The 18918-nt window shown below is 36.3% G+C and overlaps 1 protein-coding gene and 1 pseudogene across 1 annotated transcript; one reads left to right on the top strand and one right to left on the bottom strand.

Annotated features, from left to right (window-relative positions):
- Positions 1-1183: 1183 nt before the first annotated feature.
- Positions 1184-2122, top strand: LOC107133688 (olfactory receptor 2AE1-like). Its single transcript, XM_015475931.1, has one exon. It carries the CDS (start codon positions 1184-1186, stop codon positions 2120-2122), a length of 939 nt encoding a protein of 312 aa, XP_015331417.1.
- Positions 2123-2454: 332 nt separating this feature from the next.
- Positions 2455-18853, bottom strand: LOC125611052 (annotated as a pseudogene).
- Between the last annotated feature and the right edge of the window lie 65 nt (positions 18854-18918).

The raw sequence follows: 18918 nt of genomic DNA, 5'->3' as shown, positions 1-18918 counted from the left end.
AAAGAATGGGTAAATACTTTTTTGGATAAGATGATCTATTCTGTGGGTAGGAGTAATGAGGATTTCTTTCTTGTTTCCACATGAATATTCTTAATATATCTTAACCAGATAATTTTGAAGTTCCAGGAGACAAAAGGGTCACATGTTTCAGAAAAATGACTGTCTCCCATAGGTGGACTAAAGAACTGTGGATTTTTGCCTGGAGAAAGGGTTAACATTTGCATTCATGCTGGATGTATTGTATTTTTTAGGCAGGTAACTGTTGTATTTGGAGATTAACCTGACTGAAGGAGATGTGTATGTGTTTCAAATTGACAGAAGATGGACTGCTGTGACTTTGTGATGTGTGAGGTTGACTAGGATGAACTACATCTCACCAAATTCCCTCTAATCCATCTTTTCTGTTTAAGGTGGGTCTTAGAGGAGCTTCCTGGGAGATTAGAGGGCAGAAGGGAAGCAGCCATCCTGTAGTACTAATATGTTGTTGCTGGTCAGCTGGCTCACACCCCACTGGTATGGAGCAGTGGCTGGGCCTGCAGTTGCTCTACCTTCCCCAGGATTCTCCTTTAGGCTCTTGGAATTCTGGGCTAGGGGTGTGCATTCAGCTTCATTAGAAATCTGACCTAAATTTCCCATGTGCCTATATGAACATACCATATGGATCTCATCTGGATGTATATAATAAAGAAATATAAATCAATAGCAGATAGCTCAGTAGAGTAGAGGGAAGGGAACAGAGGAAGAGAGGAGGAGAGAGAAAGGGGAAGTACTGGGAACTGAATTAAAGCAAATTATATTTCATGCTTTAGAATTATGTCAAAACAAACCCAAATATTTTGCATAACTAAAAATAGTCAATAAAAAAGAATCCCAGCCACTGATTCCATAGGCAAGCACACCTGACATTTTTTTTGTCTTCCTTTGTGTGGTTACAGCTCATGCTTTTGGATTTAGTCTGCCTCTTGTCTGCCCTGCTTTATGCTATCTTCCCTTTCTACTGCTTGTTTTGAAAAAAAGGTATATTTTAATAATTTCAGCTGCTGGATAATTACATATAGGAAAAAAATCTCTTCACAAATGTTTTATTGGATCAAAGTGCTTATCGTCATGTATGCAGGATCCCATATTTCTGGCATCAAAATTTGTCTCCACTCCCTGTTTCCCCAGGGGCTGAGAAGGGAGCATGTGGCTGAGGAATCAGACGACTCTGGCAGATTTCTTCCTTGAAGGACTCTTTGATGACTCCCCGACCCACCTTTTCCTTTTCTGCCTGACCATGGTGGTCTTTCTTGTTGCACTGAGTAGCAACACCCTCACCATCCTCCTCATCTGTGTGGATCATGGGCTTCACACCCCCATGTACTTCCTACTCAGCCAGCTCTCCCTCATGGACCTGATGCACGTCTGCACAACCATCCCCAAGATGGCTACCAACTACCTGTCTGGCAGCAAGTCCATCTCCTTCGTGGGCTGTGCCACCCAGCACTTCCTCTATTTGTCTCTGGGTGGCGCTGAGTGTGTTCTGCTAGCTCTCATGTCCTATGACAGGTATGTTGCCATCTGTCATCCTCTGCGTTACACTGTGCTCATGAGCAGGAAGGTGGCAGTGATGATGGCCCTCACCTCATGGTTGGGGGCATCTCTGAACTCCCTAATTCACACAGTCATCTTGATGCACTTTCCCTTCTGTGGATCTCGGAAAATACACCACTTCTACTGTGAGTATCCAGCTGTTGTGAAGTTGGTATGTGGTGATGTCACCGTCTATGAGACCACAGTGTATATCTGTAGCATCGTGCTTCTCCTCCTCCCCATCATCCTGGTTTCTACATCCTATGGCTTCATCCTGCACAGTGTCATTGAGATGCATTCAGCTGGGAGTAAGAGAAATGCTTTTGCCACTTGTAGCTCCCACTTCATTGTGGTCTCTCTCTGGTTTGGTGCCTGCATCTTCTCATACATGAGGCCCAGGTCCCAGCGCACTCCACTGCAAGACAAAGTTGGTTCTGTGTTCTATAGCATCATTACTCCCACACTGAATCCTCTGATTTATACTCTCCGGAATAAGGATGTAGCTAAGGCTCTGAGGAGAGTGTTGAGGAGAGGTATTATCACCCAATGACTACACCTGTAGTTGGCTCAAGTATAGAGTGTTATTATGGGTAAACCTCTAAGAATTTTCAAGAATCCAGATCCATGACGTACTTTGACTATCCCAAGAATAAAGTGGTTTACGTATACCTTCACTATTTTAACTTAGTTGCAGGAATTCAAGTAGCATTGTGTATGTGTCTATAATCCTTCAGAGTATTATGGAAAAACCTTTACAAATCCCATTTAAAGTAGACATACGAAGTTCAGTGATACTCTAAAAATATTAAGATAAATATATAAAGACCTTTTCTATCATTATTTTTTATTGATAATACATATGTAAATCATGACAGCAAAGACTATTTAGGGAGTATAAAATTAGAATGTGTTGATTAATATTAGAAACCTGTGAAGTAAAGCGTGTTTTGAAAGAAAGAGTTGATGATAAAATATTTGTACTCAGATCTTTTGAGTTACTGAAGCAGTTTTTAAGAATTTATAAGGGCAAATATGAAGAGGTGAGGGTGCAGAGGTGGGTGGATAGAATCCCAAAAAAAACAGAGAGGCTGAGTCTTCATATCTGGCACACAGATGGTTACCTCCTTTCCATCACACAACACATAATACTGTGCACAGACACTGAACAAGCCCAGCCAAGGTCCAGCATCCCTAGTAACTCAGGAGCAGCATGCACCCATAAATCCATCTTCAATACCAATTTTTATTCACAGAGAAAATCAATATGTCTTTTGTTCTGAGATACATCTTCTTTGAAGAACAGAGCAGAGATTTTTAGGGAGATTTAGACTCTACTTTCCAGGCTCATCTCTTGACACAACCTTTAGAACAATGGGTTTTTCTGGTTGAAGAAATGGTGTCTTGCTTAATTTCAGAGGAATCTGCAAACATTAAGCAAGTATATTTAGATGTAGTAAATGAAACCCGAACAACAGAAAAGAATCGGAAAAGGTACATTTCAGACAATAAAGCTATACAAACATATAAAAACTACTTTCAGCCTCATGTGTCTGGGATTCCTTACATTTATTCTTTAAGCTTTGACAATATTGTAGAATGAAAGCATACATGCCTCTGTCCATTTAAAGAAGTATTTCATGAGCATCTATTCTCTACCATCGCTGAGATAAAATAATATTGGCTTGTGTTCTTTTTAATTTAAATTTTAGGAAAACAGGTGATGATGAGCCTGAGTGGTAGAACATTTGCCTAGCATGTGTGATGCCCTTGGTTCCCCAGCAACACAAATAAAAAATTTTCAGCAAAATAGATGAATTTAACTAATTTAAATTAGCTTTTTGGTATTATTTCAAACCCTTTTTTTAAAGCGAAGTAAAGTGAACTTCATGGATGTTTGCTCAGGTTGCTTCATGGATGGGTTTCATAGGTAACCCTGATCAGGTTTTATAATTTGAACTCTATGAGCAGTCCTTCCCTTCTAAGAGTCCAGGCATGCCTCTTGATAGAACCCATGAAGTTTAAAGATGGAAAAGACCTTCAGGGAACAACATGCTTTCTCCCCCTAAAGTTTCTCTTCCTCTTTGAAGTGCAAATGGGGAACATTTGAGTCCTACATAGTTTTGAGTATCCCTTTAGTCCCATTCTCATCAAGTCATTCCTTTAGTGTTGGGGGTACCTCCAACAGAGTAATCTTCTACACCCAAGAGAGTGAAGGGAAGACAATTGTCATGGAGATTGAGAAGTTCCAATCTGGGAAATATTAGGAGCTTGCAGAAAGTACCTGCCCCATCTCAGATGTACTAGAGACCTACTTTCTCCAAGATTTAAGTTCCTTCCTGCTTACAGGGTAGCTACCTGACTACCCTGACTCCTCAAATAAAATGGTCACCACTTCTGTCTCCTCCTTTCCCATATGGAACATGAACAAATGGGAAAGAAATTGCATAATAAATGATCAGTCCCTAGAAATAAGCCATACAGAACCTTGTTTTTTGTGACTCAATGAAAAGTGTATTCTTCGCAGGAGAGATTCCACATAGTTCCATAAATGTAACACATTACTATTCTTAAATTTCAGATAGTTTGCAAATATTTTCTGCATAGAGAGAAACACAAACATTAGATTAGGTTGACATTAGATTAGAAGAGAAAGAGGGTGAGAGAGAGAGAGAGAGAGAGAGAGAGAGAGAGAAATGTCATTTGTTAAATTTTAAAATTAAAAAAAGCAAAAAATTGACAGCCAAGTACTCTAAATCAATGATAAGTCTCTCCTTAAATATTTCCTGAATCCTTCCATGAACAAGTTTCCCTCTAAGTCACCATTGAGAGTTCATGAAAGGCAAGAATGAGGTGATGTAGTTAAGTGGTACGATGTAGTTAATATACTGAAAAATGGGCCTCCAAATGGGATGCTTTTGGGACAAAATATTAACTTAGATGATCATAAAAGTTTGGAGTAACCAATATCAAAAGAGAGGAATGAATGGGTCTTGCATTGATGGGAGGACCCCTTAGAGGAGTTTGGGGATTGAACTAGAAGTTGAAAGATGAGAATAGAATGAGGAAAATGGGGAAATAAGATTCAAAGTGTTAATATTGAAATGTAAAAATAGTTTTTCTGCAACAGGCCTCCAGGAAGGTTGGATCAATTAGGAAAACGCTGAACTGCATAAATCCTTCCTATCTTTAAGAAATGATTGATGTCAATGTTTCTCAACTTTGTCTGAGAATGAGACCAACAGGGAGCTTTTAGAGTCAAACTCTAGGCAAGTGATTTTAGAATTTTGGAGATGACCCAAATATCTTGTATTTTTAAAATTCTATGTTGATTTCAATGTTCAGACAATAGTTGAGAAAAACTGTCACAAAATTTCCATAAGTTTTGTTGAGGAAAACAGCACTTGACATCATCAAAACATGATTTTCATAGTTCAGGATTGATTATGTAAAGCAGCCTCATCCTCATTTGAATTACAATCGAGTTTATACTTTGATAAAGTTCAAAAACACTGCACATAAGCATGTCAACCTAATCTCAATGGACTCTACCTGATCTTTAAACTCTTGTTTTTTATAAAGCCACAGATATAGAGCTCCAAAACTGAAGAAGCCTAACATCGCACAAGTGTCACAAAAGAGATTCTTTGAATGAGCAGATACTTTTCTTTAAATAGATTCGTCAACTAAAAGAAACTACCCACAAGACCTTACTTTTTCATAAAGTGTCCTGACCTGTGTTTCCTTGCAAGGATGGAAGGAGAAGTTCTGCAGTAATCTGATGAGAGCAAGTTTCATGTTCATGAGAGCAAACTCATGCCAACGCAGTTTCTGGGTCCATTTCCAAAGGGCATGTATACGTAAGGATTGATGATGTCCTTGTTCTTCTTACTGAACCTGATTCCACAATAGTAGATGAAAACAAGTTACTGAGACATAAATCTATAAAAGCTACATAATTGGGGTTGTCTCCTAAACATTCATAACCAGCAAAACACGGGATTCTTTTGTGGAATGGTCATTGAAATCCTGCTGTGATTTTGCTTATAAGAATTGAAACCTACAGAACTTTTTCATTCTCCTTACACTAGAGGAGCTCTCAGTCTTGTTAAGATGTGATAAATGCTATTTAAAAGAAAAATATGTCTTTAAGTACTGAAATTATATTCAGGATTGTGATCCATACACACTCTGAAAAAATTAGAAAATGAGCTTATAAATGAGGAAAAGTATGTTCCTGCCTCAACTCCCATTCCTGCATTTCACATTTTTATTGATGAAGGAGGAGAAAATGCTCCCACTATAATTACCTCTCTTCTCTTCTCTTCTCTTCTCTAATCTCCTTTTTTTCTCAATCTTCTTTTCTCCCTTCCTTCCTCTCTCGCTTCCCTTTCCCAATTCCTCTCTTCCTCTACCTCCTCCTCATTCTTCTTTTTTTCTCTTTCTCCTTCTGTCTCTGCCTCTCTCCCCATAGAATATCCTATCACTGTCTTCTGAGTCTGTCTCATCAGGTTACAAATAATTTCTTGAATGTTGAACCCAGGTTTTATTCAAATTGAGTCCTAGTTATTGGATTGCTTTAAGGAGAAAGTGTTGATTTGGAGAAAGTGATAATGACAGTGTGATTCTTTAAAAGTATTCCTATATATTTGAGAGAATTTTGGCAAATTTACAGGTGATTGTGATTCAAAGTAAAATGGAATCTATTAGATGGTGAGGTGATGTGTGAAAGGTCTGCTGAGGTTGGTGGATAGTTGTTTGGGCAGATGATGAGCAGATGTTGAAGCATTTTTCCAGACTACTGTCTGTAGATTATGCTTGCATGTATGTCAAGTGTCCTCCATACTATACATCTTTGTAATTTTCCTCATCCTGGTCTAGTCCCTGATGCACCTTAAGCACTTAGTATCTTATTATGCCTCAGTGAATCAAAGAGATGTGTAATCTCTGATTTTGTATCTGTGAAGTTCAAAAGTTCGAAGTGCTAAAATTGGAGGAAACTGGCACTGAGGAACTCATAACCAACAAGACAAGGTCACTCTAATCAAGAAGTGTAAAGTTAGGGGCCAAGAGAAGTCTTGATCCCATGCCACCTGACCCACCAGACACTGCCCTGAAAACTTTCTCTATTTTGCTCTTCAGTACAACAACAGGAAAACAGTAACTCTTTCCAGAGTGCAAACTGTGAGGTTGGATCCAAATATTCAGAAGACCAAGGTCAAGACATATCTAAGGATGAAGATCTCAGGTGTCTTTGGGGCAGGTTACTTGGCTTTGAAAGAGTTATCAACTGTGGAGAGTATGAGAAGCTGGCCCAGAACACTCCAGAGACAAGACTCAGAGGATCTGAGCTCTCTCCATCCTCAGTGAGGCTGCTTGAACCATCTGGGGTGTGGGGGGAATTCTCAGGCCTTAACTTGTATTTAACAATTGTGCTGGAGGAACCAGGAACCAATGTTTAATCAAATGGAAGACAGAAGTGCTTACTAAAGGCAGTAGAAAATTCAAGGAGCTAAAGTGAACAGGACAAAAACCCTAAAACGATTAAAAAATGTAAGCACCTAAAATAAGAGAGTGGTCAAATGGCAGAAAAGTTTATAGATTACTGTTAAATAAAATAAAAAACAGTTCAACATCAAATATAATGTAATAGCATTTCAGCCCTTAAAAGCTACACATTTATATAAAAATGTCCATACTGACATTTATCACATTAATAATAGATAGGGATTATCTTGATGTTCTATGGCCTTAAAAGGCTATAGTCATTTATTTTTTTCTAGTGCTTGTTTTCTAAATTTCAAACAATTATCACTTTGTAAAAGACTTAAAATTTTCTTAAAACAATAAAATTTTAAAATCACATGTATTTCATCTGCACTAAGAGACCTCAGAATATGTGTGAAACAGCCTCTTAAGGATGGATTTCCTTTCTCAGGAGCCCTGTACCTTTCAGGGTAGAACTTTTCAGGTTCTGGCCAGTACTTGGAGTTTTGATGAAGACTATATGTTGTTATACCCACGATTGTTCCTTTGGGAATGAGCACCCCATTGAGTTCAACACCTTTTTTACAGACTCTCACAATTCTCTCAACAATTGGATATAATCTGAGAGTTTCATTCACCACCATGTCCAGATACTTCATCTCAAATAGTACATCGTATGTGACAGGTGCCTGGAAAGAAAGAAATTTTTGTAAATTAAGATTTGGAAATGACTTAAAACTCTGTTGACACAGTACACTGATGTTTTCAGAGCTCCTCAAATAACTCATATTGGTAAAATACCATAGCATTTAGAAAGCATTTAATAACCATCGTGATTTTAGAACTGCCCAATGGCACACTGAGATGCCCAGAGATTTTACCTCTCCTCTCCCCTCCAGGTGCCATTCATTCACCTTATTGGGAAAAGTCTCATCAATCTCCTGCTGAAGCTTCTTCTGGACATCAGGGTGGGTGGCCAGTACATACATAATAAATGAAAGAGTGCTGCTAGTGGTGTCATAGCCAGCCAAAATAAAGATAATAGACTGGGCTGCAATCTCCAGATCAGATAGACCTAAAAGGAGAGGAAAGACAATTTAGTCTAAGCAGGTCCATGCACATTTTACAGTTTACATGAACATAAATCAGAATGATGATCCAAAATCCCATGAGGAAAAACTGGAAGAGCAATTCATAATGTTCCTAATTCTGCCACCCCCACCACCAACACAACTGGGTCATTTCAAGGGACAGTATGGATGTCAAACATACACAGTATTTTTCAAGTGTGCCTTGCATAATCAAGAAAGTTATTTAGCTATAAATATTGGGTAGCATTCTTCCCCTGGGGAAAAATAAACTTACTCTATCTAAAATGTAGGTTGAATAACCTTTAAAGCATTTGCAATACTGGCATCTTTGCAGGGAAAATAAAGGCCATGATTGACAGAACTATACTGAGCCACAGAGAAATTTTTCTACACAAAATGTGGTCCATGGACCAGCAGCATCAACAGCTTCAAGGAGTTTATTAGAAACACAGAAGCTCAAGCATTGCTCTAGAGATACCAAATTGAAATCTGAACTTTCATGAGATGTGGTCAACTCTGTCCACAAACTAGCCTAAGAATAATCAGGTAATAGAAGACCTGGGGCACCAGTCTTCAAAATGGATGATCTCAGGATGTGCAGAAACTAAACAGAGAAAAAACCCAGAAGAGTAGTAATTAACTGGAGTCTAATGAGTGGTATTAAAATCACACAAGAAAGAATGTATTGATATAGGGCATTAGGCAGAAATGCACTTAGTATCTTATCATAGGAGGATGGGTTTCAGTGAGTGGAATTAGCATTGCTTATCAATCTTGGGCTGAATGTCATCTTCCCTAGTACATGTCCCCTCTATTTGCTCAACTTCATAATCATCAAACAGCCTTTGTGATAGAAGGTGTTGTTTCTTTTGACTTTTCTCCTGAAAAGTCACATTCAAGCATTCATCTCATTGATTGGAGAAATGATTAGGATTTGTTGATACTTGAATACCTTAAAAAAACATGGTATACACTCCAACCATATAATTCATAACAAAAATTAATGCAAAATGAGTGTGAGAAATATCTACATGGAATTCTAGCTTACACAAGCTTTCTATGATGCTATTGTGGGAAAACCTCAAACCGTGTTTTCCCTACTGCTGGCATAAACCCAATGATACTGAAATGAAATTGGATTATAAACTTAAGTTACAGCTGTTCAGTACAATCTGGTAGCCACTAACCATATGTGTCTATCTAAATTTAAATTTTAATGAATTAAATCTAAATAACAATAGAAAGTTCACTTCTTCAGTAATACTACCTACATGTCAAATGCTCGTAGCCACGTGTCTAGTGCTTACTGTATGAACAATACGTATATTGAGTACTTCCTTCGCCACAGAAAATTGTAGTGGAAGCAGGGAGAGGAGTACTGTTTACACCATGCATATGGACTCACATAGAAATATTTATATTGCTCAGTCTGCGCAAACATTTTATTTTCATATCTCTGTTCAGAGAGAGGATCTAGAAGAAACTACAGTAGAAATGGTCACATTACATTTCCAGATTTTGGTTTCTAATACTGTCTCTCAGTTAAAGGAGCCAGGGCTTCTGGAAAAATGGGTGGTTCCAGGCCTGATCAGAGGAAATAGACAAGGAACTTAGAGTTTCTTGCACCAGAAAGCAAGAATGTTCTCCCAAAACAATATGAGAAAACATATGCAATACTGTGTATGTTTCTATAATGTGGGGATATATGTCATTATATAGGTATCAAAACTGATAGAATGTACAAACTCAAGAACCCTTATGTTAACCTATGAACTTAGGGGTAAGGTGACTTATCTGTGATGGTTCATTGATTATGGAAAATATATCATTTTGGTAAGGGATGTTTGTAATGGGGGCAACACATGAATTTAGAGAAATAATGGATATGGGAAATCTCTATGCCTTCTCCTCAGTTTTGTTATAAAACTAAAACTTCCATAAAATATAGTCAATTTCAACAATCAAAATATAAGATGAGGAAGAGGAGATGTAGGAAAAACAGAAGGAGGAGAGAGAAGTTGTGAAAAGACTTAAGCCCAAGAGAATTTGACCATCAAAATAAAAAAATGATAGCAAGAGAATAAATTCATAGTATATAATATCATACTGACATAAATAAGAATGGAAGTCTCTTACAATCTAATACCAAGTCATATATGTACAGTAGATGATAGGATGATAAAGACTGCAGTTTGTAAACATTATAATACAAATGCTTTCTATCAAAAATCATACATGTATAATAAAACTAGTTGGTGAAAGTATGCTGAGGAATAGGATGCTTACACAGTGTCAGAGGTTTCCCCCACAACATTCTTATGAATTACATTGGAAAAGTTAATCTTAATATCAGATGAAGCTAGTGAACACATTTTCACCCAGTACTGCCAGTGACCCTCACCACTATTGGGATAGTGAACCTCCTGATTGGATGTACAAATGCAAATATCCAGGCAGAGATTCTGATTCAGTGCATCTGAATGAGGCTGCAGATCAGCATTTGTTCTGATGTCGATGGTAAAAAGACAACTAACTTCAAGACTTAAATGCTTTCTCCTAGTTTCCCTTCAATTTTTGAGCCTTGTTACACCTGTAGGATTCCAGACAATACATGTGGTCACCATTTGCCATATCCAAATGTGTATCTTCCTGCAATTTGGTGGAAATCTCTTTTCTCTAGAAAACGTGTGTATTTTCAGGATAATTTGCTTATTTGAATTTCCCTGTCAGTAGACCATGAAACATTCTTGGTTACCTTTGTAGGACTCCTTGTCTTGGGAATTCTGGGAATCAATCATTAACTGGAGAAAATCAATGCAGTGCTGGAAGCAGAAATGGAAATGGAAATGACTAAATCAGTCATAAAGTCAGAAGTAAATCTGGAATGTAGTGTTTCACCTCCCTTCTTAGAATATGGCTCCTTTAAGTCCAGAAGTCTGGCTAGGTTTTCACAACCCACCAGTGAACAAAACATGCATGTATAAACCATGGAGAACAGGATATTTTCCGGAGAGAAATCCAGCTATGGTGTCCAATATCTGTTGGTCTTTGCTCTCCCTAATGCTGGGTTTGTCTCCTCCTGTCACACCTGCTTGCCCACGAAGTGGTCCTGGACTTCAATTCTTTTAGTTTGCCTTAATTCTTATTCAAAGGCCACACTGAATATACTTGGTATTTTCAAAGATGATTACTAGCTTTTGTTTGTGTATCATCAAATTCTCCACACATTAGGTACATGATTCAATCTTCAGTCACACTTGGGGACGGCTGTCCTGCCTCCCTGACCTGGAGACATTCTTTTGCCGACCTCCAGGCAAAGCAGAAGGCAAAGCTGGGTTAACCTATCACCTTGAAGGTCACTGAAGAGCACGGCCTGATTGTGGACAGGAAAGGACTCAGATTTAACATACACATACTTCACCAGGAGCCCAATAGGACCTTCCTTTGAAGAATGTGTCAACTAAGATGTAAAGGGCTTGGAATTGTAATGATTGTTCACCAATCTAAGATTAGGGGAATACTTTTTAACAGTAAAATCATTTTGAAATAGGATTTTTATTTTGACAGTTTACTGAATGGGAGGTGAATGATAAGGTTTTTATTTGAATGATATTTATCTCAAGACATAACATCACATCTGTTATTGTATCAAACATTGTCAATCTTACTCATTATCAGTTTGCCTTTTTTAAATTTCATCTTCATTCTAACCAAAATGTAAAAATTCTCCAGTGCAAATCTTAAAGTTTTCCATCAACTTTAAAAAATGTACAGAGAGGGGCTGGGGAATGAAGCTCAGTGATAACAGTATTTGTCTAGCATATATGAGGCCTTGGGTTCAATCCCCAGCACCACTTACAAAATTACATGTATATTTGTATATGCACAAGTCAGATGTACACAGCAAATAAATGATCAGAAAGCGAACATCGTCATGTCACCAACACCAGGTTTTACCTTTTCTTTATCTTCTAGGTGTTTTTGTTTCATCCTCATTACAGCATTTAAAAAAAAATCCAGAACACTTTTTGAAAACCTGCAGACATTTAATGCTTGAAACACTGGTCTAAGGAATGGAAATAGCACTAGAAAGAAAGTGAAAGAAAAAATAAAGAGAAACCTTGATGAAAAGGCAACATCCCAGGAGCATCGATCATTTTCTAAAAAATACAGAAGAGAAAAATCATCAGTTTTCTCAACCAGCAGCCATTCCCTCTGTGGCCAGGACCTGATGTCTGGTTCATGGCTGAGCAAGGGCACTTCATACATGGGGTTGCAGCCACCATAGCAGGGGATCAGTGGCCCCATCAATGCCACTGGACTGAGCAAAGGAAGAGGATTAAATTCCCTGGCCCCTTACCCTTTTATGTATTGGAATAGGGTCTCTGGGTAAACCAGTCCATAGTCTGTGCTATAATTAATTATGCATTCAAGGAAAAGTAGGCAGGATAGGTACAATTTGGCCTATTTTCCTCAGCTGTCAAGAAATGAAACCAGAAATCAATAACAGATGGAAAATCAGGAAACTCAGACAGAAGTGCAAATTAACCATAAAACTTCTAGATACAGTTGTCAAGCATCAAAGATGGTATCCAAAGGCAACTAGAAGTTGTTTTTAGGTGAATTAAGGTGAAGACATGTTATATCACACTTAGGAGAAGTAGCAAAAGCAGCGCTCATAAACATATAGCTACAGATGTATAAGTTTTATAAAAGATAGCTCTCAAGTCAATAGTCTAAGTTAAATCATAAAATGGTGAAAAGAGGAAATTAAATAAAAGGCAAACATAAGGAAAAAATCATAAAAACCCAAGTTGAAACAAATGAAATAGAAAAGAAATAAAATTGACGAAAACAAAAGGTGTCTATAAGTCACCTTACCCCTTTGAAAATGTCATAAAAATCGCCAAACCATTAGCCAGATTGACCAAGAAATACAAAGGGATAACAGTTTCATATGATGATATTTCTTCTCAATATGTACTAGAAGAGGGCATCTGGATCAGAAGGTATATCTACTTTTATTTTGGGGGGGACCTTCACACTCTTTTCCAGAATGGTGTACATTTCCACCTACAATATGTAAGAGAACTTTTTCTCCACATCTAGCCAGCATTTGTTATTCTTTCATTCATTCTTTCTTTTTTTGATAATGGTCATTCTAACCAGGGTGAGATGATGTCTTATTGTAGTTTTGATTTGCATTTCCCTGACACCAAGTGATATTGAAGAGTTTTTTCATGTATTTTTAAGTCATTTGTATTTGTTTTTTTGAGAAATAACTATTTGGAGCATTTTCCTATTTTTAAACTGGATTACTTGGGGGTTTTGGTCATTAAGTTTTCTAAAATTTGTTATATAATGGAAATATATATCATTTATAAATGTAATACTCTATAGATATATAAAACATATTTTATATTAATCTATTTTTATCTAAATGATTGGAACATCTGTACATCCAGATTTATTTCTATACTTCTCTGAATACCTGAGATGTGCATTAAATCTAGGTATCCATCAATGCATGGATAAAGAAAGTGATATATATATATATATATATATATATATATAATATTATATATTATAATATAAAATTTATGTATTTATAATATATATATATATATATATATATATATATATATATACACACACACACATACATATATGCCCAATGGAACATTCATTCATAAAGAAGAATAAAATCCTGTATTTTGTAGCAAAAAGTGGATGGAATTAGAGGACATTCAGCTTATGAACTAAACTAGACACATCAATACAAGTACCACATGTTCTTTCTCATATGTGGAAGGTAAAATATTTGACCTGAATGTATAATAGTGATTATTAAAGGTTGGGAAGTGTTATGGCAGAAGGTGGATAAAGAAAGGCTGTATTTCATTTGTGTATGCTGTATACATGTGTTGAGACATCATACGGAACCCCATTTATTTGCATAACTCATACATGTTAATTAAAAAATAAAATAAATATTAAAAAAGAAATGAATGCAATGAATAGCAAGAGAAATGAAAGGAGAAATTATTACTAACATTGGAGATGGATTTTCAAAGAATTCTAACAATTTGATTGTTCACATATCTTTGTGCAGAAAATCCTTAAAGACATAAACTATAGAAATTGATTGAGAATTAAATATACAACCTGAATAAAATTGTAAAATGTAACATGATTGCATTATAAATGGAAAATTATTCACAAATACAATCCCAGATCTGGATTGTTTTAATAGTAGATTCTATGAAATAAAGAACTAATAACAATTATTCACAAACACTTCCAAAATTAAAAGAGCATTTCTAAATATATTCTAAAAGGCCAGTATTACCCTAATACTAACACAAAGCAAAGACAACAAGGAAAAGGTTGTGTAATACACCAAATCCATTAAATAAAAAGTCAACACAGAGGATTGTTTCAATTGATGCAGAAAAAAACATTTGATAAAAATCAAAACCAACCCTCCCCCCGGAAAAATAATCCTCAAAACCATTCTTTTGTGATAAAACACTCAACAAATTAGAACTAGGATGAAATTTTGTAAACATGATAAAGGATATCTATGAAAACTTGTAGCTTAATATTTCACCCCAAATCAAGAACATGACAAGCATCTCTCTGTCACACCACTTCTCTTGGAGTATTGCAAGTAATAACAAGTTCACCAGCATTTCAATATGTAAGATCAGTACACAAAAATAAACTGCATTTCTATATACTGTAATAACCAACCCAAAAGAAAAACTAAGAAATTAAAAAATAATTCTATATTCAATGTCATTAAAAAGAATAAAATACTTAGGAATCAATTTAACAAAGGTGCAAGACAAGCACAATAATAACTACAAAATACTGTTGAAATAAAAGAAAGAGGATCTACATGACTAGAAAAACATCTCTGGTTTGTGGATCAGAAAACTTAATATTACCCAAATGGAAATAGTATTGAAATTGATTTGCAGATCCTAATGCATTTGTAACAGAATCTTAGCTGGCTTCTTTGAGGAATTGACAAGTTGATTTAAAATTCACATAGAATACAAAGGGACACAGAATAGCTAAAATGATGTTGGAAAATGAGATTAAAGTTGTAGGACTCACATTTCTTGATTTCAAAACCTACTCCAAAGCAAAAATAAAATGTGGTCCTGGAAGATGGGTAAACATATAGATAAATGGAATAAGATTTAGAGTCCAGAAATTAACCCACATGTCTATGGCCCATGGAATTTTGAGAAAGGTGCCATGGCCATTGAATGGGGCAGACACTCTTCAAAAAATGGTGCTTGAACAACTGGATAGCCACATGCAAAAGAATAACATGATGTCCTCACCTGGCCCTGTATGTAAAACTTAAATTAAAATGGTTGGGCAACCTAAATATAAGAGCTAAACTACAATTTTTAGTAGTAAACCATAAAAAGTGTGTAAGTTCATATGGTTTCTATCAATTCTTAGATTTGATACTTAAAGCACAAACAATAAAAGGAAATGACATAAATCATATATCATTTAAATGTTAAGTTTCCAAGTCCTGTTGAGTTTTTAACATTTATATAAATGGCATCAAATTCAATGCATCTATGTCAATTGCTTTTCTTTTGTGAACACTACAGCTTTGAAATTAATACATTTTAATATTTTGAAATCCAGCTCATTCATTTTAATGGTTGGGATATGTAGTACCTCCCATGATAGGAATAAACTGCAAAAAACTAAAAACTTTGTGCTTCAATGGACACTATCAAGAAAGTAAAAAGATATCTATAGAATAGGAAAAACATGTTACAAATCATAATCTGGTAAGAAACTGTGTAAAGAATATATGAAGAAGTATTTTTTCAATTAAATTATTTAAAAATTATTTTTTTTCTTTTATTTTTAATTTGTTCCAATTAGTTATACATGATAGTAGAATGCATTTTGACAGATTGTACACAAATGGAGCACAAGATTTCCTTCCTCTGGTTGTACATGGTACAGACTCACACCAGTAAAATTCTTAAACTTCAAAACAAAAAGACAAATGCTTCAGGTAATTGTGGGCAAAAGATATAGATAGATAATCTTAAAAATAGTGAATCTGACTTATCTTTCCTATGTACATAGATGAACACCTCATAGTGAATCTCCACATCATGTACATACACAAGCCTGGGATCCTAATTAGAATAAGGTATACTTTATGTTTTTATAGATATGTCATGCATATCTTAAAAGAACAAATAAAAAGTGATTAACATTGCTTGTTATCAGTAACCAACAGGAAAATGCAAATCAAAACTACATAAGATGCCATCTCACATCCACTACAATGTCTAAAATAAGAGATGGAAACAGGAAGTGTTAGGAAATAAGTGAAGTAATTGGAAACTTCATACATTTTTGGTAAGAATATTAAATGGTACAGCTATTATAGAAAACACTGACAGAAGTACTTTGTAAGGCAGAAATTTCACTCCTGAGTATGCACTCAGATGAAATTGAAAACTAGAGTTCACAAACAAGTTTCACACTAATGTTCATAATAGCCAAAAGGTGGAAATAACATAAATGTCTATCAACTGATGAAAAGATAACTAAATTGTAGTATATCTATACAATGGAATATTATTTGGCCATAAACATGAAGTACTGATATATATTTCACTTAGAAACAGAATGCTAAATGATATCACTTTGCATCTCAAAAGACCACATATTACATGTCTCCATTTTTATAATGTATACATCATATGCAAAGCTAAAGAGATAGAAAATAGAGTAGTGTTTGTTTAGGGTAAATGATTTTGAAAGCTGACAGTTAAAAGATAATGAGTTTTCTGAGTTTTGACAATGGTGATGGCTGCATGTATCATTTAACATGCTAAAAATTATGGAATTTTACATTTTAAGGAATCATATAGTATGTAAATAATATCTTAATGAAGTTGTTATTTTAAAAGAAAAAAGAAACGGTAATCCACATACTAATTATAAGAAAAAAATGTTTGGAGGACATCTGAACCAAGGACCGTCTTGGCTTTTTTCACAAATGGATCTTGTGGATTGTTGAGGGAATTGACATTAACTCCAAAGGAGGTGCTAACGATTTCGTCCATGTTGTAGCTCCCCAACATTCTGAGTAAAGAAAGAAATGTAAGATTTTAATCTGTATTGCTTTACTCTCCTACTACACATGCTGGAAGAAGTGATATGAGCACATTCACACACTTTCAGAAATATCTGTTGATAAAATGACTAGTCCATGTTCCTATCAAATGCCATGAGGCAGCTGTCCCTGTGCCAGGGGAGTTAGGGACACTAGGGTAGTGAGCTCAAGGAGTTCAGTCACAGAGAGACAGACACCCTTAATCAGACAAATTACATCAGTGAGTGGAGTGTAGATGATAAAAGTGATTAAGTACGGAGCTTCAGCAGGACCAGGGTGTTATAATTGACTCCTGCTAGGGGATCCAAGATAGGTGACCTTGACCTAGGTCCTGCCTAAGCACAGTCTGTACCCAGAGCTGATTCCTCTCTAGCACATCACATAACAGCAACACCCTGTTCTGAGAGGCAGAAACATTGTCCCCCACCTTCTCTGCACCCACTGCTATAGCTCCTGAGAGGTCCTGCACTCCAGGACCCAAAGTGGCCCCAAGGACAGAATCTCCCAAAAGGGAATGAGTAAGAATATCCTCAGTTAAAACATTGAAAATCTCCTCAAAATGTACTTGGATGAGCTCACAACTTGGTGAACATATTCTCTCAGATTTCCCAAGACAGTATCAGTGGTTGTTCATGGGTCAAAATAACCCATTTTATACAACAAATGATATGGTAGTTGTAATCCATATCCTTTCAGGACCTTATCTCCGTTGAGACTGGAGGAAGAAGTGGTGAGAATATTTCATATTTTGTATTTTGCTGATATTCTCAGTGCAACCATGAAGAGATTTGTTGTTCCATAGCCTGCATTGTATCTTTCTTTTTTAAATTTTTTTAAATAATTTTTTAGTTGTAGAGGACAGCATGCCTATATTTTATCAGTTTATTTTTATGTGGTGCTGAGGATTGAACTCAGTGCCTTACACATGCTAGGAAGTGCTCTCCCACTGAGCTACAACCCTAGCCCTGCGTTATATCTTTCTATCCCTGCTCAATAGGTACCAGAAACTTCCCCCCATCCAACATTCCCTAGGCTCTACCCTCAACTTCTGAGTGATCATGTTCTTCATTGTAAAACATGTGTTTTGACTTACATAATATCCACATTGACGATCAAGCAGATAAACTAATTCTGTTTTCTGTACACAGATGTCCCAGCACCCTGCCTCATCCTAGGAGCCTCTCCTCCTTGGGTGGCACATTGTGGTTGTGATAACCCCACACTTACTTTTGTCTAGTCAGGGGAGTAGCTCAACAGTGGTAATTTCAGTTCCCTGGCAGGCTGCTGGAAGGTCTTAAAACAGCTCAGAACCCCAGAGCTGCCTGCTACTTACTCCTTCACAGTGACAGGCTTGCCTTTCTTCACTTCCTGGCTCAGGTACTTCACCAATGCATCTCCATATTGGTTAATGATGGGGAACATCTAAGCACAAACACAACTCCAACCACAGTTAGAGGAGAATCGAGTCCCCAAGGCTCTGGTTTTCCCAGGATTATAAAGTATGAGATATTTATAATGAATCAAATAATAACTCTTCTAGGACATAAAGACAAAAGTTGATTTGAAATTTTTAATTAGTTCTTTTTATTTATATATAAC

The sequence above is a fragment of the Marmota marmota genome, unplaced genomic scaffold (genome assembly GCF_001458135.2).
Source record: "Marmota marmota marmota unplaced genomic scaffold, marMar, whole genome shotgun sequence".
Lineage (NCBI taxonomy): Eukaryota > Metazoa > Chordata > Mammalia > Rodentia > Sciuridae > Marmota > Marmota marmota.
This window is presented reverse-complemented; position numbering and strand designations above follow the sequence as displayed.

Coding starts and splice junctions, on each gene's coding strand:
- LOC107133688 (XM_015475931.1), top strand. CDS start 1,184: ATGTGGCTGAGGAATCAGACGACTCTGGCAGATTTCTTCCTTGAAGGA.